The sequence below is a fragment of the Gobio gobio genome (assembly GCF_949357685.1).
Source record: "Gobio gobio genome assembly, chromosome: 23".
NCBI lineage: Eukaryota > Metazoa > Chordata > Actinopteri > Cypriniformes > Gobionidae > Gobio > Gobio gobio.
The window spans coordinates 19,765,636-19,792,586 of NC_137119.1; the positions used below are offsets into that span (position 1 = coordinate 19,765,636).

The 26,951-nt window shown below is 36.8% G+C and overlaps 1 protein-coding gene across 1 annotated transcript; it reads right to left on the reverse strand.

Moving 5' to 3' along the window:
• Window positions 1–126: 126 nt before the first annotated feature.
• ipo4 (importin 4) lies at window positions 127–25,990 on the reverse strand. The gene is made up of 30 exons (XM_079806199.1): window positions 25,637–25,990; window positions 25,319–25,405; window positions 25,145–25,224; window positions 25,011–25,052; window positions 24,374–24,503; window positions 23,393–23,572; window positions 23,252–23,317; window positions 22,953–23,054; window positions 22,786–22,869; window positions 20,967–21,116; window positions 17,818–17,871; window positions 17,600–17,709; window positions 17,376–17,484; window positions 17,143–17,272; window positions 16,844–16,957; window positions 16,656–16,769; window positions 16,435–16,558; window positions 15,623–15,734; window positions 15,399–15,538; window positions 15,246–15,323; window positions 14,365–14,422; window positions 14,159–14,264; window positions 10,318–10,511; window positions 8,989–9,039; window positions 8,739–8,864; window positions 6,899–7,125; window positions 6,524–6,656; window positions 1,853–1,957; window positions 1,686–1,755; window positions 127–1,605 (listed from the first exon to the last, which is right to left on the reverse strand). Exons 1-30 carry the CDS (start codon window positions 25,703–25,705, stop codon window positions 1,475–1,477), a joined length of 3,276 nt encoding a protein of 1,091 aa, XP_079662325.1. The 5' UTR covers window positions 25,706–25,990; the 3' UTR covers window positions 127–1,474.
• Window positions 25,991–26,951: the final 961 nt, after the last annotated feature.

The window sequence follows — 26,951 nt, forward strand, 5'->3', positions numbered from 1 at the left end:
TTACATTATCCCAAATGTTACCAAGAATGTTTAAATCCAGAGAAATAAGCGATTTTAACCATGACACGAACCGTACCCGCGTTACCCTCGATTTCCGTGGAACCATGGAAACACTAAAGACGCTTTAATATATTATATGTTTTATTGGACAGGTGAGAAACTGTTTGGATACATTCATCGACAGAAAACAAATCATTGTTTTATAGCTCAACACATTTAGTCTTATTGTTTAAATCTCGTTTTCATGATTTACTGCGAGTACCATGTTTTACCATGCCTAATATTGATCTAGCTCACTGCCGTGTGCAACAAGTGTCTCATCGGCGAGCGAACGCACGGAGTAGCCTTATAACATAACTTTTAACACACTCAAATCTAATATGATAAAACGGTGCTGTGTAACCCCACATACGCATGACTGGAAGTGGTCGTCTGCGGAATAATAAAAGCTCTGTGAAATCAAGGCGTCATATAGCTATGCCCTTGTTTTGAATAAGTGACCTCTAGCGGCGAAAAATTACATATTGTGGCTTTAAGATGTAAAAAAAGATTTCTATTACAAATAAATGCTGTTCTTTTCATCAAAGAATCCTGAAAAAAAAAAATGTATCAGGGTTTCTATAAAAATTATTAAACACCAAGAAGTGATTTCTGAAGGATCATGTGACACTGAAGACTGGAGTAATGATGCAGAAAATGCAGCTTTGCATTAAAGGAATAAATTGCATTCAAAATATATTCAAATATAAAAGTTATTTTAAATTCTAATAATATTTTAGAATTTTTTGATCAAATAAATGCAGCCTTTAAAAACATTAAAAAAATCTGACCGACCCCAACTTTTTGAATGGTAGTGTGTCTGTTTTGATTGAATTTGCTGATATAAAATGACATTACTGATGCAATAGAGTTCAAATGATCCAGGAATGAGGTATAAACTTATTCTGCAACATTAAACCCTGTACTTATAAACTGCATTTGTCTATAATAATAAAAACATGCTTTTTCAGAAACATGGTGGATTCTTTAACTAATTCTGGATAACAAGTTCAGCATATTCATGGAATATCCCCAGGACACGCATACCAGAAATAAAGAAACAACAGTGAACAATTCATAGAAATATATTTCTTTCACTGCAAGGCCAAATCAAAGCTTCACACTCAGATATTAAGCCAGAATTTCATGGAATATAGATGGGTAAGCAGAAGATTCATTGAGACATACAGAAAAAAACTCTTAGTAAAACAAAATATAAGTGACAAGAAACATAAGTGAACTTAGCAATAAATTAAGAGAAAATAGTCTCAATGTCTCTGTTGCAATACAGAAAGCAGAGTGCGCCAGTGAGCGCATGTTCTGCTAACTGAATCAGCCCATTTCTAATATAATAAAACATTTATTATCTATTTGGCTAGCTTTCACAAGAGTGGAATGCCTTCCGCAAGGGGAGGGGCTGGATCGAGGGCGGGCGCTATGATTGAGTGACAGCCATGGTCATTTTGTTTCTCTGTTCATCAGGAAGTGACATTACCGCACTTTGAAATTCCTGAGTGTGTTGCTGGGCCAGACCTCGGAGCAAAATAAGCAGGCTGTTTTGTGTTTCTGAAAGAATAAATATGAGTAAATATAAAGATTATGAATTCTGAAAATCAAATACATTTTTTTTTTATGTAAACACTTACCATTATCAACATCCTTCATGCCCAACAGATGAGCGGCAGCAGACATTATTGGCCTGAGCTGACTAACAACCTGGAGTGAGAAATAAAACACAATCAGTCCATTGATAGAACAAAATTCAATAAGGAGCTGTGAGCCGAGAATGCTGGGAGTGAAAATGAGCTTTTACCAGCACAGGGTTGTGCGAGTAGAGGAAGGTCAGGCAGCTGTAGATGGTCTTGTTCTCCTCCATGTCCTCCTTCAGAGGGAGACAAGCCACAAGAGCAGGAAAGACCTGCGAGAAAAGGATAAAAATGGGTATTATAACGTGGTATATTTTTGTTGTAATCACCCATAATTAAAGTGCCCCTATTATGATATTTTAAAGGTTCCTATTTTTGTCTTGGAGGTTTCCTACAAAAGGTCTACATGCATCCAAAAAACACAAATTCTCTCATTATATACATTGAAGCCTCAATTCTTTTCTCACGATGTCTGAAACAGGTCGATAAAAGATTTGGTTTCTCCTTTCTGAGAGCCTACTCTGCTCTGATTGGTCAAACGGCCCAGTCAGCTGTGATTGGTCTACTGCTTACAGCTTGCATCAAAATGAAAAACCCATTACCATATCTGAATTTCTCAGCACTTATATAAATAGTGATACAAACAGTAACAACAAATCGGTTTTACCGTATCAAAATCTGCTTTCTCAGCGCAGTGTCTTCTCGACACGATCCAAATTCTTCCAGGCCTCAGCTACAGTGTTTGTGGACGGGTCAAAGAAGATATTGTTTGTGGGCAGACCATAATGAAGACCACAGGTGGGCATTATACAAACTTCCATTTGTCGTGAATAGGGTTGTCACAATATATCGCAATACAAAACTGCAGTCTGCAACAATATGTATCGTGGACAATATAGTGACGAGCTATATTGTGTATAGTTCATCTAAAATGAAAAATTACTATGTGAGAAAAAAAAAATTTCAAGTTTACAGAGATTTAGTGTCAGTACTGTAAACTACTATCTATAATGTTGAATATAAATGTTTAATAATGCAATGGGGGAATATTTGTGGGTCCTGACAATGCCAAATGTCTTATGTTACCAGTAAAAAGTGGCTTACATTATTTTAAATATATCTAGTCAGTGACAGAGTGCAAGTATATTCGCCTAAAATAATTCAGTATTTTCCGCTTCAGAATCATGAATATTTTAATTCTGGTGTCACAATTGTCCTGTGCACTGGGTTACCAGCACACAGTTCAAGCCCATTCATTTCCACCACCAATGTAATACCAAAATTTGCATTTTAAATCAACAGTACATTTTTTGTTAACCTTTTACCATAATTATCGCAATAATATCATATCATGATTTCAGTGTCGTGATATGTATCGAATCGTGACATGAGGGTATCCTTACACCCCTAGTCGTGAACATTATCTTTGAAACTTTGCAGACATTTTACATTCACAAACAGCTATAATACACACTACATGAAAGATAATGTCCAAAAAAAGCATAATAGGGGCACTTTGATAGATACGGAGTAGATTTAAAGTGTTAGTTCACCCACAATTAAAAATTATATCATCAATTACTCACTCTCAAGTCATTCCAAACCCAGAAGACTTCACAAATGAAGATATTTTTGATCAAATCTGAATGAGTGCTGTCCCTGCACTGAAAGTCCATTCACCCAAAACTCTTGAACTCTTTACATTTTTATAAAGAGATCGTAAAATAAATCCATACGAGTCTTAAGGGACAAGATTCACTTTACGTAATGAACAGATTTAACTTAGGCTTTTATTCACACATAAACACTGATCAGCAAACATGCATAGAGCACTCAAATCTAAACCATACTTGCTTGATGCATGAAAACAAAGCTCAACGGTTCTTGCAGAAGCTCAAACTTGCGGCGTAACATGAGAATGAACCATATTGGTTCTCATGCATCAAGCAAGCATGCTGCTGTCAGGCCTGGTTCTAAGCACCCTCAAACGCAAGCAAAAGCACCCTCAGTTGATACTGTAATAATACTGGCAAAATAGATTCGGTAGATTTGCAAATTTGTGTCCGAGCTACGGAGAGCGTCAAATGCATCTATTTAAAGCGTGTGAGTAATGTAGCCAATCACAGATAGTTGTTGATCTCTCGAATCTCACCACTCAAAACGCCAACGTTTTTAGGCTATTCAGTGCTGAGTTAATGCAGGCTCGCGAAACCTCTCATTAACAAAGTCAAGACACGATGTAAGTAAGATTTATTGTTGACAACATTTTTATAACGGAACTTTGTGAGATCGCGACGAGCTGACAAAGCAACAGCATTTTAGTGATCGTAGCGATCTTGGCATGCTTTCGAGGCTACAGTCTATAACATTCATTGAATAAAACTATTGTTGCTCAGAGGACCGACATCCAATTGCATGCCGCAAAGTTTCGGAATTGACATCTAAATATAAATGCCACTCTGCACGAGACAGAAATATCCTCCTGAGACACAGATTAGAGGTTTTGACATTATATTTTAGCGAATTTCTCTGACAACATATACAGTTTTAAGTCTGGATATTCTTTTGAAATATAAGACATTCTTATGAAAATGTTATTACACGTCTTTTTACATTACATATTGTCCCAAAACACATTGATATGCAAATTAGATACAGTGTATAGATGCATTGCCTAGAATGGGAATGGCATTTATAGCCATGAAAATACTAGGGATGCACCGAATCCACTGGTAAATATTCTGCCAAATCTGAAACCGAATACCAAGTCCTACTCCCATCCTCAGTCCATTATCACAGTAAACACATTAATGAAGTAAACAACGTCCACAGCAGTGTAGGGATGCTCATATTGACCGTTTAACCGTTAACCAAAAGTAATAACTTTGACGATTAATACTATCAGTTAAACGGTTTAAATGTCTTTTTAACACTTTTTTTTTCTTTGTTTGTTTGCTGCATGGTTAAAGAAAAATATGCTGTTTTGTTCACTCACAGAGTGCGTCGACACGTGCAACCACATGTCTAACCAGACATATTTCGCAAAATGAAGCAATGAGAAAGAAGAAGCCTACTGTGTGGGACCATTTTGACAGAAAGGGCGATGAAGTGTGGTTTTGGTCAAGTTTACTAAAGTAAACATTATCACGCATGTTATTCTCGCCGCTGTTTCCTGATGTTTCCAGTCAGCAGAGGTTCGTACTGCAGAGACAGACGAAAGTATAAACAAGGCTTGAGAGGGTGTTTTCTGCCGCGGGTTTAACTGTCAACAGGGTGCGCTCCAGACTAACCCACATCACTTAGACATGTTACTTTAAATAACACATTTATTAAAACACAATCAAGGTGTGAATTGAGGTAGGCCTGCTATTTTTATTTGACGAAAAAACTATTCCGGTTCTTCAAAGCTTCAAACGGATTCAGTGTATTTTCGTTTTGTAATCTTAATTTGGTAATTATTTAAGTGAAAAATATTTAGTGTAGGCCTATTTATTTTATGCTTTTTATTTATATTTTTTCTGATCTGTATGCTGCTTTTTTCCCTTTTTAACGGATAACAGACACTCGTCAAACGTATTTTTATTTAATGCCAATTCAATATTATAATCTTATCAGTTAACTGTTAATAATCGGATAATGAGCAGCGGTTGTCGGTTGGGAAAATTAACCGAAAAGAGCATCCCTACAGCAGTGTATTTTTTAATTAATTTTAATTAAGAATAGGCAACATTATGCCAGGATGACTGTCCTTTGCCGTACCTGAAGTTGCTGCATTTTGGCTGCTGTCTATAGATTCCTTCATGCACAACTCGTATTCTTTTGGATGTTTCATACCCAAATGTTTTAACAGCGCCTATTGTTTGGTGTCCTTGCCACCACGAGACCAATTGGCATTGCAAATTGAACATGTAGCTCGACTTGAATCGCCTTGTTTGACTGAAAGTACTGCCAAACAACACGTTTTCTGTTCACGAGTTCCATTTTCTCTTTCTCACAGCCTACTGCAGTCGAACGGTCCACCTAGTAACACCTTCCCATAATCAGTGGCGGAGTCGTTACGTTCAACCAGCGGAGAGCACATAGTGCAAGCCTAGGGTTCAGCAGAAACCGAACCCCGTCAAAAAGCCCAATATTCGGCCAAATCCTGGATTAGGTTCATCCCTAGTTTATACACATATTGCATAAAGTAAAATGGTATATCAAATTATTCTGTATCTTTCATAACATTGAGAATCATCTTTATACAAAAGTTTGTATAATCCCATTGCTTGTTTATTCATTATTGTGTATAATTTATTATTGTTTAGTCTTAATTTTCTCAATAAATTGGTTCTGGGGTCCTCTACAAAGCAGAGGATATAGCATATAACATAGGAATTAAAACTAAATCTATTTGTTTTATGCTCCAAAAAATGACATGTTAAAATACTAGTAACGCATTAAAGCGATGTAATGGCAGACTAATAGATTATTTTGTAGCAAAATATTTTGGAAATTCCAATTATTGATAAGTGTGATGACTTAATAAATGTATCACTGTACACTGCTATGGTGGAGCTGTTGCTTAGCCTATCTACACTTTACTAGAGCACCCTCAGTAATTTCAGAAGCACCCTCAGTGATTTGATTCTGTAACCAGGCCTGGCTGCTGTCCTTCAGAGTTAAGCTTAAACCCTGAAAAAAAAAATTAACCTGCCTGTAGCCTTAGTAATCATGAAGATATTGATTCACTTTTTCAGGTGTGTTTGATATGGGAGCTAAACTCTGCAAGACAACTGCACTCTAGGACCGACGTTGCCTATCCCTGGTATAGATACTAAAACGAAGGCAGTAGTGACCTGTTCGAGCGGGACCCCCTCCACATGGCTCAAGATCATCCTGCACAGGGCAGCACACAGGTTGTCAATCACTCTCAGGTCGGACTCTTTAGAGAGTAGGTTGGAGAAGAGGGAGAGCATCATGGGGTAATCACTGAAGCACCGGAGTTAAGGTTCACAGAACCATGGAGATAAGAGAACGGGTATACATGCACACAGGGATCTGTGGAGATAAGAGAACAGGTATACATGCACACAGGGATCTGTGGAGATAAGAGAACAGGTATACATGCACACAGGGATCTGTGGAGATAAGAGAACAGGTATACATGCACACAGGGATCTGTGGAGATAAGAGAACAGGTACACATGCATACAGGGATCTGTGAAGGATACGAGGCAACGATGGGTCCAGCGGCCTGTGCGAGAGCTCCCAGTGCAAACACACTGTTATTGCGCACCTCTGCATCACTGTCTCTCACTCCAGCCACAAGCACAGGCAGCAGCCGATTGGACAGCCGGCCAGCAACCGCCCTGCCTCCAGCCACGCTCGTCAATGAGTGCAGGGTTTCTCCGATCGTACCAACAGAGAAGGAGCGGTCTGCCTCCGTGCATGAGGATTTCTAAATAATAATAAAAAAAACAGCACAGAGTAAAAAGGGTGATGCTAGAAATGCTCAAGAAATTGACATTTAATTTATTGAGGATTTAAAAGCTTTTTAACAAACTTTTTTATTTTGTTGAAGAAATGACCAATGAAGACGATATGATGATAATTAATGATTAAAAAATTTAATAAATAAATAATATAAATAAATAAATATACACTACCATTTTAAAGTTTGGGGTCAGTAACTTTTATATGCAAAGGATGCGTTAAATTGACCAGTAAAGACACTAAATGTCTTTATTGTCTTCACTGATCAATTTAATGCATCCTTCATGTGACATTAAAGACTGGTAATGTCAGCTGAAAATGTAGCTTTACAATTTTTTGTATTTTATTCATGTGTTGGCAATGCAAAAAAAATACAGTTACAAAAAAGTCATGAATAAATTAATTATATTTTAATATTTTAATTAAAATATATTAAAAAAAATGTGTTTAATAATATTCACAATGTTACTGTTTTACTGTAAAAAATCTAACCGACCCAAGACTTTTGAACGGTAATGGTGTGTGCACACCAAAAGCGAAGCAAACATTCGCATTGCATTACTTGCTCTAGTTTACTCGCGGGATAACTTGTTTTTCGCGTCACATCATGCAATGAGTGTTTTCACGCACATCATCAACAACATTTCTTTCTGCCATTTTTTCCGTCATCAAACATGTTGAAGATAACAACTATTGCTGCTCTGTATCTGTTGTGGAAGTCCCAAATATTCCGGAGAGCCAGAGGAGTACACAACTCTGTAAATTTCATTGCCTTCTCGAGGAGGAACTGAGGATGACGGATGCCCAGTTGGCTAACCTGTCAAACCGGACGTGTCAATAAGCTCTTCACTGAATGGCGTCATGCAAATTTTCGGTTCAAGTTGAAAATTTTCAACGTGCGCAGGACACGCGATTGAGGCAAATTTGCATCTATTCGAGCCTTTGCATTGATTTTGTATACAATCTACTTGCGCAAATAATTACATTTGCGTTAGGTGTGCACACACCATAATATACATTTCACACATTTTGTATCATGCGTCGCCCACTTCGCGTCATTTGCGTCGCCCGGTGCGAATTTGCATCTATTCGAGCCTTTGCATTGATTTTGTATACAATCTACTTGCGCAAATAATTACATTTGCGTTAGGTGTGCACACACCATAATATACATTTCACACATTTTGTAGTTTTTTTACGTTATAGAATATCAATTAAAATTAAATGCCATTTAAATGAATCATTCATGATGGAAATATTGACTAAAATTGAAAAAAAAAAAATCACTTAGCAAAAAAATTTGCAGATTTTTAACCATATATACTCCTATATATCACCTATACCTTAATTTAATTTAATGCATTTATTCATTCCAGGGGAGCAACAACATATCTGGTACATTTCTGCAATGCATGCATTTTGCCTTAAAGTATGCCTTAATTAAAGTAAAAAACATTCTCAAATGGAAGTCGCATCACGGTCTGTCTGAGAGACTGCCGATAGAAGATGCTTTTGATTTGATTGGGCCTTTAGGTATGTATGACCTTCATCAGTGAAATGAGAGAATAAGAGACTCACAGCTTTGCTCATGAGGAGGGGCAGCAGGTCATTGAGGTGAGGATAGAACGTCTCAGCCGGTACAGCTGAGGCTAAAACAGGAATCCCTTCACCGGCAAACTCCTGCAGCATGGCATCATACTCTGCCTGAGACACAAACACTCAATTATTCCACTCAGTCACAGTCCTTTTAGGTTGTTTAGCTTTTAATTGTGTCATTGCTGACAGTGAACTGTGACTAAATTATGAAAACTGAAATACTCTTAAATACCTGCTGCTCGTCATCATCTGCTTCATCCCCACCTACATCCTGACACACGGTCTGAGAGAGACAGAAAGAGAAAATGAGATCACAAGCATAAGAAATAACCAGCCACCCCCTTATGACTGCAGACTTATGTAACACTTTGAAGAAGTGAGAATAAGCGGTTGTTTGAAGCCAGTCTGTGTCAGTGCTATAATTCATTTTGACAGTATAAGCCTTTTGCTTGGCTTAAAAGGATTCTCAGAGGATAATTGTATACAGTTTTTCTACTGCCTAATATACACATTCTTTTTTGGTTATCACAACACAAAATTACTTGATGAAATTATGTTAACTGTTGACCATGTTACTTCTAAACATGTTGGTCATCTTGTTTTTCTAATGACAGTATAATATATTACATATAAAATGGTTGTACTATAGAAGTGTAAGGGGACTTTTAAATGTTTTTATATGTACTTTATAATATTTTTACCTTTAAAAATGTCTTTAGTAAATTCGTGTATGTATACATGTAATAATTTTAATCATTTTGAGGATTATGATTTATATTATATTTGGAATATAATGTTTTTAAAAAAAAAAACTTTTTATATTTTGTATGTTCGCGTCATTCGTGTCACACACACGTCTGGTGCGCTATCCTTCTGGGGACTCGCCATAGGCGTAATGGTTTTTATACTGTACAAACCGTATTTTCTTTCCCCTTACACTGCCCCTGCCCCTGCCCCTAAACCTACCCATCACAGGAAACATTCTGCATTTTTACATTTTCATAAAAACTCATTCTGATTTATATATAAGCTTTTGTGCCCATGGGGACCTCAATTTAGGTCCCCACGGTGACACGAGTCCCCATGAGTCTGTCTACAGTCAGGTTGAAGTCCCCACCAGGCTAGAAAAACATGTACACATGTACACACACACACAAACTTATTATGTGAATGCACCAAACAATGTGTAAGAATTATAAATACAAAGTCAGAATATTTCATATTTCAATGTCATTCTAATATCGGAGTTCCACAAGGATCTATTTTAGGTCCATTGTTTAATATGCATGTAAATGATTCACTAAATATTTTATATGTTATTGATTTGGTAAAATCAATATGTTATTTGCCAAAATGTATGCTGATGATGTTATGTATGTATATGTAAAAAAAGTTAGGCTACATAGAAATTGTCAATTACGTACTAAATCAGGTTTACATCCTAACGTCAAGAAAAAGTTTGTTTGTTTTTTATGGATATATCGCCACATTATATCTGGTCAGATAACGGCATTCATTTCAGGGCTCGATGCCTAAAGATGTCTTCAAATTAAATCCTGACCTTTTTCTTCAGTACGTCTTTGATGGCGTTACTTATTTCGGCCAGTCTCCCTGGAGCTTGAAGCGCCTCCCCCTGGCAGGATTTAATCACAGCATTCATGGACTCCAGAACAGCCATCACCACCTGTCTCTCTCTGTCTTGTCTCACCGCCTCCAGAAAACAAGGCAAAACAACCAGCAACAGCTTATGCAGAGCTAGAGAGATATAAAGAGAGATATGCAAGAGTTGATCATAGGATTCAGTGTAATTGAAAACTACAGGTTCTTTCACCTTCACATTGACTGCAGCTCATTTAACTAAAGAAGTGGGTGGAAAGGGAATGATAAGGAGTGAATGAATGAGAGGGGCCTTGAGGCACTCCACAGCAATGCAGTCAGAGTTAAAAGTTAATCCTCTTGACAAGTGGCACTCCTCCTAATCTTTCTGGTAGACATCAATAATGAGACAGACACAGAACAGATGAAAGGAAGCAGAGAGCAGCGTGATGTGAATATAAAGGAGAGTGCAAATCAAAAATCAGACACATGTAGATGTACGTGCCAGAGGTGGGAAGTTTGAGCTAAATCTTCTAATGGTAACAGTATACAAACAAAAGTTTCAACTAAATGTTACATACATAAAAAATAATCATTACTGGACAGTTATGTAAATAATCTAGTAAATCCATTTCATTTTATCAATGATAAAAATAAAAGTTATTTAACTTGATTGACAGAAACCAAAAGATATTACTTCATTCTAATGATATTCAAACATAATGTCTGAAATACTTCAAAATTGATTAATTGAGATTTACTCTTTAAACTATTTATTAAAAGTAAAAAAAAAAAATTACTAGACAACAAATACCAAAATACAGTACATGGAAGATTGGAGAAAAAAAAAAATTCAGTATTCACATTATTTAAATAAAAAATGTTCTGATTGTAATAGGGATGGGCGATATCTTATCGTTTGCGATATACCGGTAAAAATTCTCCCCACGATAAGAATTTGCCTTCCCGCGATAATAACGATAAAGCCTAGTTGATGGCGCGACCCATCCGCACCGTGCCACCGCTGGCCGTCTCTTGATGCCCTAAACGTTATTACTTTATGATGGCCGCGGTGGCTGCGTTCGTCACTCTGTATAGCTGAACGGGGGTTGGAGAGAGAATTTCTTGTGGTGCCCACGCAGCACTTGGTGCTCTACGCGCAGTGCTTGATAGGAGCTGCGGCACTGAATCCGCATCTCACGTGCAGAGCGAAAACAACTATGGTGGAAGCTGCGGAAGAGTTCATAGCTAAACGAGGGGCTACCTGAGGGCAATCTGAGCCATACAGATGTATTTTCACTCGCTGAGCACTTGGACTGAGCGCTTAAGAGATTCGCTCTGTCTCAATCGATCGGTAAAGCACACTATTTCAGTTCAACTCAATGAATGCGCAGTGTATATGACGCACATTAAACACTAGTGTGAGGCGCGCGACTGAGAGCGCTCAGTGTTTCACACACACTCAAAGAGAGAGCGAGAGAGTCTTATACCAAACAGAATTGACGTGCTACATGTAAACAATATCCTTTGTTGCATTTTCCTGTAAAGTAATGGCGTTTATTTGGAATTATTCAGCCTTTCGTGAACAGGAAGAAAGGAATGCACAAACGGGAATCTCATTGGCTGGCGCGCACCTATTACTGTGCCTGTTTTGATTTCAGCCAATCAGTTGGAATGAGCGCTGACAACATGATTAATATTCATGAACCCAGAAGCTCATTATTCCTTAGTGCAGTTTATTTTTATTAGTAGAATAATTCGTGGTATTATTATATTATCAACTCAAATTACTGAAGTTCTATCATTAAATCATTATTTTCAACTTTTTTGTAATCTGAAGACATTTTTGGGATAATTACTTTTGCTGTTTCTGCTATTTTTACCACTGTTTGCACCATGTATGCATAAATACAGAATCGGTTTACATGTAAAACTTTTCATTGATTTAAAAATTATTTTTGTTTGTATTGTATGACGTTTTTTAGCACAGTTGCACTATTTAAACATTTCCTGCACTTTTACAGAAGACAATTATATCTGCAACTTTTCCCTTTCTGAAAAGGCTGGTGTGGAATTTTACATAAAAAAATTATTAAAAAATTATTAATTAAATATATATATATATATATATATATATATATATATATATATATATATATATATATATATATATATATATATATATATATATATATATATATATATATATATATATATATATATATATATATATATATATATATATATATAAATAAAACATGGGGAATGATACTACATTTATCGTCATTGATATCGTTATCGCATTAAATACTAGAAAATATCGGGATAAATTTTTAAGTCCATATCGCCCATCCCTAGATTGTAATAATTATATTACAATGTATAATATTTCCAATACCATTCAAAAAAATTAAGACTTTAAAGTAAGGCTTTATTTTATTTTTTAACCTCTTCTGCTCATTAAGGCTGCTTTTATTTTTGTAAAAAATACATTAAAAATATTAATATTGGAAAATATTATTACAATTTAAAATCACTGTTTTCTATTTGGTTATATTATACAAAAGTAATTTATTTCTGTTATGGCAAAGCTGGATTTTCAGCATCATTACTCCAGTCTTCAGCCTCACATTATCCTTCAGAAATCATTCTAATATGCAGATTTGTTGCTCAAAAAAACATTTATTATTATCAAAACAGTTTTTTTTTTTTGCTTAATATTTCTGAGGAAACAGTGATGCGTTATTTTTCTCATGATTATTTGATTAAAGGTGCAATATGTAACTTTTCCGTCCACTAGAGGTAGCTAGCAGCGTAGTTTGATGACGCCACGTTTGAGCGCAGAATCTTGGGACATGTGGTCTTCACCTCACAGCAAGTGGAAAAGAATCGGGATAGGACTGTAGTATGAAGCAGAGCAGGACAGTGTTGTGGAGCTGAGCAAGGCCGCTGGAGCGATTGTTAATGAGAAGAGCAGTGAGACTTTTATTATGACACAGTCTCCAGCGGGACTTTTATTATGACACAGTCGGCACCACTTCCGGTTTTCTGGTCATGAGTATGAGGTAACGCAGCTCTGTTTATCATATTAGATACATCTGAATGTGTTGAAAATTATGTTATGATGTTACTCTGTGCGTTTTCTCGGCGGCTGCTATGACACTTGTTCACACTGCAGTGAGAGTAAAGCGTTTCTGCAAAATAAAAGCGGAAAACGAGGGTAACGCAGATATGACGCAATCAACAGGCGACTCCCTCACACGTCACGGTTCCTTGGTTAAAAAAGCAATTTCTCACGATTTACAAATAGTTGGAAACATTTGGGATATTGTAAGTACTCAACTGGTCAAAATATATAACACTGGCCTAGTGGTTTTTGGATATTTTACTCAAAAATGTGTACATAGTGTACCTTTAATAGAAAGTTCAACAGAAAAGCATTTATTTGAAATCAAAATTTTGTAACATTAAAAATCTCTTTACTGTCACTTTTGATTAAATTTCTTTAAAGAAATGACTGACTCCAAACTTTTGAACATTAGTGCAACTTTCTGTTAGACTTAGATATGTTAGTAACAATTATTTGATTGTTAATTCTAATTGCAACTGATTAATTTCCTAAGAATTGAATTTTCTAATCCCTGTTATAATCAACTAACCTGTCAATAAAAGTGTAGACTATGGTTTTAGCATCATAGATATATGAGGCATAAACAGCACAGCAGAATTTCTACCAGCTGACACACTGCTACACTATATGCTGTCATACTGCCCAGACCTATTGTGTACAGTTGGTGTGAATGTACCCTGGTGGTTGGCCTCCGCTGGGTTTTCCTTCCACACTTTGTGCTGAGCTCGGCAGAACTGGCCCATGGCACCAAAGGCAGCTCTCCTCACGTCCTCATGTGGGAACTGATGGATGCACATGCACAAAAGAGCACAAACATCAGTAACACATCAGCATTATGGTGTAAGCACTCATGAATCCACAAACATGGCACCAGCCACTCACATCACGGAGCTCATAGACCTGCTGGAAGCTGGACTCCAGGAAGGGCTGGAACGCCACTCTGAGAGAGAAAAAGAAGACGAAAATCTATTTTTTGGGGTCAATGTTTTTGAAACAATTCTCTTATGCTCACCAAGGCTGCATTTAATTGATTATTTGATTGTTACAATTTAACTATTGCCATTTTAATATCTTTTAAAGTACAATTTACTCCTGTGGAGTAATGATGCCATCAGTGTTACATGATCCTTCAGAAATCATTCTAATATGATGATTTGCTGCTCAAGAAACATTTCTTATCAATGTTGAAAACTGTTGCTGCTTAATATTTTTAATAAAGAGAACAGCATTTATTTGAAATAGAAACCTTTTGTAACATTAACATTTTTCATCAATTACATGCATCCTTGCTAAATAAAAGTTAACTTGTTCCAAAGATAAATCGTATGACTCATTTCCACCGAGCAGTACAGTTTAGTACAGTATTGTCAGACGTTGTGAATGGTACCCTAATTCCAAACCGTACCGTACCACCCTTCCTTTGGGGTACCTAGCACAGTAGTCCAGTGCTAAAGATCTGCTGTATGTCCTCTATTGTTGTTTACTGTTGCTTGCTTGTTCGCGAGAAAATGACATTGAACGCTAATTTGACACCACCATGACTATCCAGAAAGGGTATTGTTGGTAGTGGAAACGCAAGCCAGATCAGGGTTTACCGTCCCAAATCGTACTGTACTGTAATGAACCGTACCACTTTGTGGAAACGAGCCATTATTGGCCCCAGACTTTTGAATGGTAGTGTATGTGCACCTAATACAAGCCTCTAGTTTGTAAATGCAAATGCATGAGAGTTTGTGTGCATTATGTAAAACATGCCTCATTACCCTGTGTTGAAGGCGATTTCACCCAAAGCATCACAAGCATCTTCTTTCTCATCTATGTAAGAATTTTCCACACTGAATCTGAAAACGGAGGAAATCCTGATTAATGCTCTTACATTAGAGAAAAACTAAAGAGACAGAAAGAGAGAGACATACCCTGAAACATCTCGGTCATCAATCGTAGTCTCTTCCTCATCATCTAAAATGACATCACCCTCTTCACCTTCATTATCAGCATCATCATCCTCGTCGTCGTCATCCAGGAGGACAAACTGTTTGTCTTCTCCTAAATGAGCCTGTGAAGTGGATAGGAATATTATAATACTTCTAATGTTTGATGGTGTACAGAAGATGATCTGAGAGAAAAGTCCTACACTGACCGTCACACCCTCTGTGGATCTTAGTGAGAGCAGCATCACCGTGGTGATGGAAGTTAGATGAGGGGTTAGACAGTCAGGACTCACATCAGATACAGCAGAGAATAAGCTATACCTGGAGAGAGAAAGAGATTCTGAATACAATCTGCATAAATTTCAGTCTCAATCTTTAAAAACTGACAACAATGGTATCATAATGTAAAAAAATAAAAAACCTATATAAAACCTTTAAAAAAAACATTAAATAGAGCATGATAAAATAAATAATCTGACAACAATGCTATTTTAAACTCAAATCATGCTTTAAAAAAATAAAACAAAATGTATATAAAAACATACAAAAAGAATTAGAACATAAATAAATAAACTGACAACTATTGTATTAATTTAAATTTAAATCATGCTTTGAAAAATAAAACCAAATATATAAAAAACTTAAAACAAATACAACAAATTAATTAATTAATTATCTGGCAACAATGGTCTCAATTTGTCTCAAACAAATAATGCTTAAGAAAATTAATAATAATAAATATATAAAACAAATAAATATAAATAAAACAAATAAAAATAAAGTTTGTTCAAACACACATGAGCATACCAGAGTAAACAAACTGGTGATGTCCCTTCTAGAAAAAGGCTTTTTAATTGAAATGTGGAACTTTCATTCATACAGCTGACAAATTCAGTGTTACGACTTTTCCATTACTGTTTCTATGAATGGTCTCTTCCCCTTTATACTGACTTAATACACACACACACACACACACACAAATCATTTTCAGAGCAGACATAGAGAATTCCTGAGGTCATACGTGCAACGGCGCAGGTCTGGATCATCCACTGCATCTGTGAGGTTCAGACCTAACTGCACACACTCCGCTGCCAATGGACTAAACACATCCTTACCAACAGTGCGTGCCAACACGGAAAGTGTGTCTATGAGACAGATACAGAGAAAGAGGAGTGATGAAAAAAGGCTGCACGCCGCCTCATCCATGATGCTTGTTTTTACAATGATGATCATTGTTTTTACCTAGTGCCTGTGTCTGCAGAGCCCTCATCTCCTCTCTTGTGTCCGTCAGGAATCCCTTCAGACTCTCAATAATTGGAGGAAAGTAAGGCACTAGCATCTCCTTGGCTGCATTAGCTGAGAAAGAGAGATCTCATAAGTCTGGGCATATAACAGCATGAATTGCTGTGTTAATGGTAGGACAAAGTTACCGATTGCTCCAATTGCACTGACAGCAAGCTCTTTCAGTTTAAAGTTTTCTGCACTGTTAAGGGCTGACAACATGGTTTCCATTAGAGTGGGCAGATAGGGCTCAATTTCTTGACCTGATCATAAGAATGAAAAGGAATAAGAGAGAAGGGTAGGCAAAAAGGGTGAAGGGAAAATAAATAAACAAGATAATTTAAATCAATCAATCAAACAAATAGACAAAGTATATTATATTGATAAATAATTTATAATTATACAAATCTACAAAAATAGAGATATTTAATTGTGTCTGCATTCTAACCCAAGTTCTCCAAGAAGTTTTCTAAGGCATAGAAGGCCTTCGTCATGTGTCCGATTTTGGTCTGATTCACCGCCGACAAGTATCCATGCAACAACGGCATCAGTTCAGCATGGAATTTACTGACGTCCGGCTGTGAAAGACAAATTAACTCTCTTTAAATTCAAATCAAGCTAATGAATAAATCATAAAAGGCATAATGTTTTGATAAAAATGTCTTGACATTTCAGTCTGACCTGCAGGTGTTCAGAAAACTGCCCAAGGGCAAAGAGCGCTGCACTACGGACCACCTGGTTATCGTCCGATAGGCTGCGACACACTGTTTGAAGCATGGATGACAACATCCTAACACACATACACAAAGGAAAAGCATTAAGCAGACTGCTTTGTTGTGCATTTGGACAATTCGGTGCTATGAATTTGGGTGTAAATCTGTGTATAATTGTGAAGTATAGCCTACTTGGTGCGGATGTGATCTGCACAGCCCTCAGCCAGCACTGCCATACACATGAGACCTCCCTTACGCTCATACGGGTTCTCACTTGCCAAGCAAGCCTGAGTGAAAGGCAACTGCAGGATACAAAAAAAAAAAAAAAAATTCACACAATACATTCCAGTGATTCTATTCAAATGTATGAGTCTACTTTTCATAGTCTTTACAATAAGCCGTTTACTAACCAGCTGATTGAAGAGTTTTTCTGGTGGCATGTGAAGAGCCATTGTGTCAATGACCTGCAGGGGAACACATATGTTAGATAGCAGGGCTCTAAATTGTGACCATTTTAGATGATTGTAGAGGTGCGACCTGTTTTCTTTTCTCTACATAACGTTCGCTAGTTACTGCACAGTATGCTGTGAGAGCTGATACGGTGACCGGTCCACCGTTCTATAAATAACCAATTTAACTTCATCTTTACGCTCTTAACTTTAAAGCAGTCTTTAGGCAACTGCATGCAAAATGCAAAATGTAAAGAGCTGAAGAAGATAAATATTTGTTTGAAGGGCAAGCGCAAGAGCCAGATTGCAGCCTCTCGAGGAGAAATTTTCAAAAAATCAGCGCAGCAGCACACACAAAGATTAAAAATGTGACATTGATTTCATACAGCAGTTCAATAAACAGTTCAAATCAAGTCACTTACACTTCAGACGCAATATTGACTGTTTTTGTTCTGTTTCAGATCACAGCAGAACAGCGCGTCTCACAGCAACACTCAGCTGTGTTTCATTACCGAATGATTCAGCATTTTGAAAAAATCTGTTGAGTCAAAGATTCAATGACCCATTCATTGGCTGCGTCCAAAAACCTAGGCAGCTGACTCATTGCCTCGCTGACTTATCAGACAATGGCTTGTAAGGCAGTGTTTGTGCATGAAGGCACCTCACAAAACTAATCTCGGACAGAATTCTTAGGCAGTGTAAACGTTTAATTATCTACAGCAAAATAGAGGGAGCTTTGGTGAGAACTAAACAAATATTTAATTACTACATTAGTAATTTCTCGCTAGAAATGACATCAGAAGTAGAAAATGTTGGTAAAAAAAACCCCTACATTTACATACAAACTGACCAGCAAACGCAACTTTCGGACGCCATCTTTTTGGATATCAAAGGCAGCGAAGGATACATATATGCTGCCTTCAAAAAAATCAATCAGATGAAGGTATCTCAGGAGACAGGAAGTAAAGCTAACATTAGATTTGGACGTGCCTTGGTGCCTTCCTGCCTTGAAATGTGTCCTCCAAAGGCAGCATTTTCCAGGTTTCGGACGCAGCCGTTAACAACTGCCTCATTCTTGAATAAATCAGTCGTTTGAATGAATGACTCAATGACTCATTAAGACAGTCACTGCGCCACCTACTGGCGGTTTAAAGTCATGTTTAAAGTATCATTCTTTCCAACATTTCTTATTTGTATATTAAAAATATATTTAAAACAATCTCATAACATTTCTCGATGCAATTGTAATTTTTCAGTGTAAATGATTTAATTTGATTGGCAACAGCCCTATAGTGAATTATTATTCTAAATGAATTTATTGATCAAATTGAATCATTTAAAATGAATTTAATAAGATCAGGGAAAAATGCCCTTTATAAAGGGTAAAAGAAAGCCCTCAGGGTAAATATCACAAATATGCAGATTTAAATAGGCTATGATAGAACACTGGTAAGAATATTGCTACAGAATAAATTATATTTAGAACACAAAAATAAAAAAATTTCCAGACAAGCAACGTTTTTTATTCTGACAATTGAATGACAGATTTATTTGCACATGACACACACACACACATAAACATTATGTGATATAATATATCCATATTTTAGTTGTGGTGCTCCTACATTTTTAAAATTGGGAGCACCAGTGCTACCAAGTAAAAAAGTTAATTTCGAGCCCTGGATAGTCATTTGAACATGAGAGAGAGAGTGAGATACTTTAGGTACAGTATAGGGCAGTGTTTCTCAACTGGTGGGTTTAATTTTAAGTGAGTCGCAGAGTTTGTAGTAAAACCACCACCACCACCACCACCGACAACAACGTCATTCTAAATGTTTTACTGATGCAAGACTTTATTTTGAAAGATGTGTGTCAAAGCTGTTTAAGTAACTGGCAACTTTTTTTAATAACAAAATATGCCGGTGACATTGTTTTGTCTCAAGACAAACAGTAATGATTTTTTCTTATAAAAGCCACTTAAATGTCTACTCCTAGATTAATTTGAGCCCTTTCTGTGAAACCAGGGGCCCGTTCTTCGTACGTCGCTAACTCAGTTAGCTGGATTTGATTGTTGACGATTTGACATGATCTCGGATTGTTTGGTTCTTCGAAGCTCATCCTGGACTTGCTGTCATAGTAACAGGTCCGTAAGCTTAAACCTGCTCATGAGCGGCTTATTTCATGTAAACAGGATTAGATCGCATCTTGAGGTGATACTTAAAATCTGTCCCAGCCACTGCTACTTTATTACAAGAGTTCATTACTGAACCAGGGGCAATAATAATAATTTTAAATAATAATAATAATATAAAAATGTTATATTGTAGGCTATATGTATATGAGAATGTATATAATATTATAATGTTGTTTATAATAATATAGACACAGCCACTTGATTGAGCGATTTATTTGTGATGGAATAATTACTTTATAATTTTATTGGAGGTTTACACACATGTTGTACAGTTACTCTGAGCCGTGCATTAATTTAAGTGATGACAGATATTATGGGATGGCTTGATGCAGCGCAAGAGATGCAGAGAATTTGACCCTTAAGAAACTTTAATACTGTCACGTTACAAATCTGCTCCAAATTGAATTAAAAATTAAATTACAACATTTAAATAAAAATGTAAAGGGTGTACAAATACTGTATAAAATCGTGAATATAAATAATTGGTAATCATGTTAAAAAAACGAAAAAACATTTATCTATCATAACTTTTATGTTGGTTTGGTGGTTTGGTTTGGTTTGGCTTTATTGTATAATTTGTCAAGTTTTTTTGCCAGGTGGCTTTTTTAATTATATGATGTCATTACGTTGCTGTCTTGACGCCAACCTATCGCTGCATTGCTGATCGTGGTTTCGAGTATCGATGCATCTGCCCTCTTCAGGGAACACAAGAACGCGCTGTGATCTGTGATCATTTAATCCAGATATTTAAATCCAATCCGCAAATTCGTCTGAAGAACCAAATTAGCCAGAGATCAGTTATCACGATTAAAAGATCTGGGATCTGTCAAATCATCTTAGATGTATTAAGCGAGGTACGAAGAACGGGCCCCAGGCCTCAAATAAATTGAGAGATAAAGCATGCAAAGAGACACACCTGAACAGCAAAGTGTTTGGGATTCTCACTGTCATCCTCAGTATCATCTTCCTCATCCTCTGGGTCCTCTTCTCCAGGAGGAGGCGCTGCACTCAAGATTGGAAACACTACTTGCAGGATTGGCTGTAAGAGTTTATGCTTTAAAACAGCCTAGAAAACAGATAAAAAACCAGAAGTGTTTATTTATTTTGCTCCAGCCTGAAAAATAAGCCTTTTTAACACTATTTGAGAATAAGAAAAAACATTTATGATACAGCTGTAGTCAGATTTCATTGGTGATTTCAACTATGAAATTTAATGTTTCATGTTGCCCCATTCAAAGAGATAGGAGCTGCACTTGTATTGCATGACTGAAATAGCTGCCTGAGATGCGTTTCAAAGATGGCCACCGAGTGAAATGGACTTTGCCACCACATTTTGTGCAAGCTTCACAACCTACTTCCGTCACGTGTCACAAAGGTCCTCTCGTGATCACTTGATTGACAGAAGAATCCACTAGGTGGCAATACACACAGTTGTGATGTATTGTGCAGTAGCAGAAGAAGAGTGCAGAAAGAGTGATACAAAACAGCCATTTGTAGTGGTGTCCAAAACCATAGTGGACATTAATGAGTGCACTCATTCAATCCCACAATGCTCCGCAATTACGAATGTACAACTGATGTTACACTCAACGTCTAGAAAATACCCATAATGCATTGTGAGTCACGCGCTGAATCATCAATCCATCCATTTTCAAAACCGCGCTGGTCCAGCGTAATATCATACAGGTATACATTCCTTTTTAATTGATTATTAAATTGTTTAATAACAGTTTAAACATGCTAGTTTCCATGGGAGAGTTCAAGATAAATCTTTGTCATCAAGCGAATGTCCTGTAAATGATACGACTCAGTGCTGCCCTCTGACGTCTTGTAGAGTATAGAAAAGCAACTGTATTGCACATGTATCTAAGGGTGTGTTCACACTTGTAGTTTGGTTCGTTTGGTCTGGACCAAAAAATAAAAACAAAACATATAGTCCTGGTCCACTTAGCACACTGGCATTTTTAACAGCGAACCTAAAGTCACCGAACCAAAGGCATAAGGATACGGTCACAACCTGATTGGTCGGCTTTTATGACGTATATTTCACGACGAAGCTTGCTTACCAAACATTCAAAACAATGCTGTGTGCTGGATTAAACGCGATCATTTTATGCGTGTACATATGGTTTTATTTTTACCAGCTGAGACCTCACGAAGAGCTCATAAAATGTTTAAAACATTCAAAACAGCACCAGGATTTCCTCCGTTGTATGCAGAAAAGAAGATCTGCATATATTGATGAGGCACTTTACCTCCTCGTTGCTCCACGTTTTCCCTCCACTCATTTTGGATACACTGATCTTTCCGCGTCGTCAAATCAGCTGACTTGTAGCGTCGCATCTTGGGACATCACGTCCTGTTTTTGGTTCGTTTACATGTCTTTGGTCCGTGTTGCGTTCATATATCAATCGAACCGCACCAGAGTTCGTTTGGAAGCGGACCGAGATTCATCTTTTTAGCGGTCTTGGTCCGCTTGTTTGGTGCGCACCAGGGTTCGGATGACAGCGTTCACATATGTTCAAATGAACCCCACTAACCGAGCAATCGCACCAGGGTTCGTTTTAATCGAACCAAACAAGACAAGTGTGAACACACCCTAACTCATCCTTCCACATTGAGCATACTTTGAAAGCTGTGTGGACTCGACTGTGCGTGAGATGGAGCAGAACACGGAAAATGAAATATACCCCAGGCACTTAGTAGGAAAAGCAAAGGCAAGAAGTGAGAGTTACCTTGTTTTTAAGTCTGATGAGAACGGCGATACATGACAGGGCTTTTACACGTAAAGAATCGCTAAGGGAGACGTCTGCACTGATCTGGAAGATAGAATATAAACTTTATCACCCAACGGCAAAATCAACTTAATCAACATAATCACTTTGAAGATGTGTGGACAAACCTCAAGGCAAAACTGGACAATTTCAGCAATGTGTGGAACAATTACAGACACCTCGCTTTCCATCATCTCATCAAAAACTTCCATTGCCTCGCTGGCCTGATCCTTAAAAGAATAAGCAAAAAATTAAAGATTGAGGGATGGCCAAAGCCATTGGGACACTTAAAGGCTCATAAAGGCCAACTGATCAATGAGGCGATGCAATTCTCACATAGTTTAGCACATCATTGAGTGTCATAATGGAAACAGTAATTGGAGCATTAGCATACGAACACAGCAAGAATGTATCAAAGTGTCCTCACCTGGTCTGCCTGAATGAGGTGTTTAAGAGCAACGAGCAGTTTGGGGATCAGAGATCGCATCAGGTTCTGAAAGAGAGAAAAACAACATCTTGAACATGCTGAATGCAGAAGAAAGTCTTTTATCCAAGGGACAGAACAGACCATCTCCTCTGTCCCGGTGTAGGCCGTGATGGAGGTAAGGGTAAGAATGCAGTAGTAGAGAGCCGTAGGATTGTTCAGGTCTTGGAGAACAGTCCCAAACAGCTGGAGAAGTTGCTTGTAGTGGGGTTTAAAGGGCTCTGGGTTTGATCCCACCACCTTGCTGAGCAATAAAAGACCCACCTGAATAGAACAAAGAATTTATTCAAAATCTTTTTATTGCTGTTTTGTGTGACAAGAATGGGACATCAGTGAGAAAGTAAAGCCAATTCACCAACTAACTCAAATGGACAGAGAATCAAACAAACAAAAGCTAAATAAATAATTTCAAAAAGAAGAACAGACAGCATATTCTCTTAAAGGGATAGTTCACCCAAAATGAAAATGCTGTCATCATTGGAATATTATTTATTCCAAACCTGTATGAGTTTCTTTCTTCTGCTGAACACAAAAGACGATACTATAAAGTATGTTAGTACCCAAACAGTTGACAGTAGCCATTGATTTCCATAGTATATTTGCCCTGCTATGAAGTCAATGGCTACCGTCAACTGTTTGATTACCAACATACTTTATAATATATTCTTTTGTGTTCAGCAGAAGAAAGAAAGTCATACAAGTTTGGAACACAATGAGGGAGAGTAAATAATTACATTTTTCATTTTTGGGTGAGGTATCCCTTTAACACAAATTCAATTAAACTCCATCTTGTGCTGATATACTATACTTTAAAACAAAAATGTATGTATGCATGTGTGTATGTGTATATTTTTCGATTTGAATAAAAAATACTATTTGATTTACAATTAAAATAATTATATAAATAATCAAGAATTTACTAAAAAGTTCCAGTTAGTGGTTGTTTTTTGAACATGGTACTTCAAATAATACCATGTAAAAACCATGGTATATGAATTTGATAAAGATCTAATATCATAAATGTACCATGGTAGTGGTTTTTTTAACAAGTTTAAATGGGGTTACCTGTCTATCCTGTGGGTTATTGCTTTTAGTAGACTGGTTTAATAGGGTGAGAAGAGCAGGCCAGCGGTCTGGAGTCTCGTGTTTCACCAGGACGGCGCTCAGCTGAGAGAGAGAGTGACGAACTGTGTGTCTGAGGAATGGAAATGAAAGAAAAATGTTTAACACCTGAATAAAAACTGACGTTTACGCCATGGTTTACTAATATAAGTTCCTTAGACAGCAAACTATGGTAGTAGTAGTATTTGAGTTTATTGCTATACCAGCATCATCAGCTATTACATGGCAGATACATTTTAAACATTTAACAACACAATATCATAAATACAATATAATGATAACAAACATTTGATACAATTCAATTGAAAATAAATTAAAAATAAGTACATGAGTACAATTCTATAAAAGATTATTTAAATGTACTCGTGCTGAAAAATTTTAGTTTTTCTGGATCCATAAATAAGTCCTTAAAAGTTTGTCCTGATAAAAATCGCTGTCTCATAACATTAAAAATTGGGCAGTCCAAAAGTTTTACAGACAAGTTGGTACAGGTAATACCAGCTAGTATACTGCATTGTACACATGTGCATGTATTTACAGTATCATGGTTTACATTACACCATGGCATTGCCAGACTTACTCTGTTTCTTGCTGTAAAGCCTGCAGCACTATTGCCTTCAAACTGAGGGAGCAGGAAGAAAACATTTGAATCACAAATTACCAAATGTACATTAAAACAGAAGAAATTATACAGGTGAAAAATGTGTCCAAAACCTTTCTCGGTGGTCTGGACTGATTTTTTTCCAATGTTTTCTAACTCTCATCCTGAGCATCACTGCAGCCGACTGACGGACCTGAAGCAAGAATGAAAGCAAGTAACTTAACGTTATTTGAGTAAGACTATGAAAACTTGACATAACTGAAATGAAAACCAGTAACTGAACTTGCCTGTGGGTTCTGAGATCCAGTCATAACTGCACACAAAGCAGGAATGATAGCTGGATCTTTAAATGCCTGTTTCAACTCAGCTGTGGCCTGATAAAGAAAATTACATTCATTAAATAACATCATGGGCTTAAGACAGACAATAGCTACTAAACCAAAAAGCTAAAAAAATAATAACGTTACTTATGCTGGAAAGAACATTAAAAGACAAGTATTACACGTTGAAAACGACCACGTACTCATATAATCAATATTAAATGAATCAAATATACCATAACGGCTGTTTTGGCACAGGATGACAGTTTCGTGTAAGTATCTAACCTGCTGAATAACAGCGTTGTCCGGTTCTGTCAGACGGACCAGGATGCGCTCGAGCTCTTCTGACATCATTTAACCGTTAAACGTTCAATCGTTATTTATTCCAAAAATACCAAATAAACGACACCGAGAACCAGAGCAAATCAAATAACAATCTGACAGTATTCAGACACGATTTAGGTCAGATGACACTCATAAGAATATTAGATAACTATGTTAGTATCACAAAAATAAACTGTCATAGGGAAATATTATTTAACTGCACGAGCGATTATGTGCGGAGTTCCCAAAGTTACCACGCGCTGGATAGAAGGAGAAAACGCCGCATGAGTTGGACGTTAAAGGGACCACAGCCCTGAAAACGTGATTCAGAGATATTTGAGCGGTAGTATAACAACAGCGCCTGCTGTGTGGATGGAGGTCGAACTTCACTGTGCACAAACCTCTGAAAGAAAGATAAACAGTCTGTGGTCGAACCACAGGAAACTTGCGAGTCATTCAAGCAATAAAGTCTCTAAAGTTATTTATATTTTGTCTCTGTTTGTTTTGAAGTGGATCATGTTTAGGCGGATCCCTGCTAGAGAAGATGAAGCGCTAATGGGCTATTTGCATTTGAATCTCCATTAGAAAGATCTGCAATGGACAGATGGCAAACGACGATTTTTAGAAAACCCAGCCGAATGAATTTGAATTTGAATGAGTGAAGAGGACTTGAGTGTGCATCAAATGAATCAATAAATTATAAAAACATAGCCAAAGAACATAAATAAATCAAATCATGCTTTACAAATAAAATAATACATTAACCAAAAAAAGTAGGCTATATAAAAGAGATAGATATAGATAGATAGATAGATAGATAGATAGATAGATAGATAGATAGATAGATAGATAGATAGATAGATAGATAGATAGATAGATAGATAGATAGATAGATGGATAGATGGATAGATAGATAGATGATATGGATGGATGGATGGATGGATGGATGGATGGATGGATAGATAGATAGATAGATAGATAGATAGATAGATAGATAGATAGATAGATAGATAGATAGATGGATGGATGGATGGATGGATGGATGGATGGATGGATGGATGGATGGATGGATGGATGGATGGATGGATGGATGGATGGATGGATGGATAGATAGATAGATAGATAGATAGATAGATAGATAGATAGATAGATAGATAGATAGATAGATAGATAGATAGATAGATAGATAGATAGATAGATAGATAGATAGATAGATAGATAGATAGATAGATAGATGATATGGATGGATAGATAGATGATAGATAGATGATAGATA

What these genes read in the sequence shown, in the direction of transcription:
- ipo4 (XM_079806199.1), bottom strand. Translation starts at nt 25,705, where the DNA reads ATGATGTCAGAAGAGCTCGAGCGCATCCTGGTCCGTCTGACAGAACCG. An exon ending in GATCCACAGAGGGTGTGACG is followed by an intron (nt 15,539 to 15,622) that starts GTCAGTGTAGGA and finishes TCCACTTCACAG; the next exon opens with GCTCATTTAGGAGAAGACAA. An exon ending in AGCGGAGGCCAACCACCAGG is followed by an intron (nt 10,512 to 14,158) that starts GTACATTCACAC and finishes ATATCTCTCTAG; the next exon opens with CTCTGCATAAGCTGTTGCTG.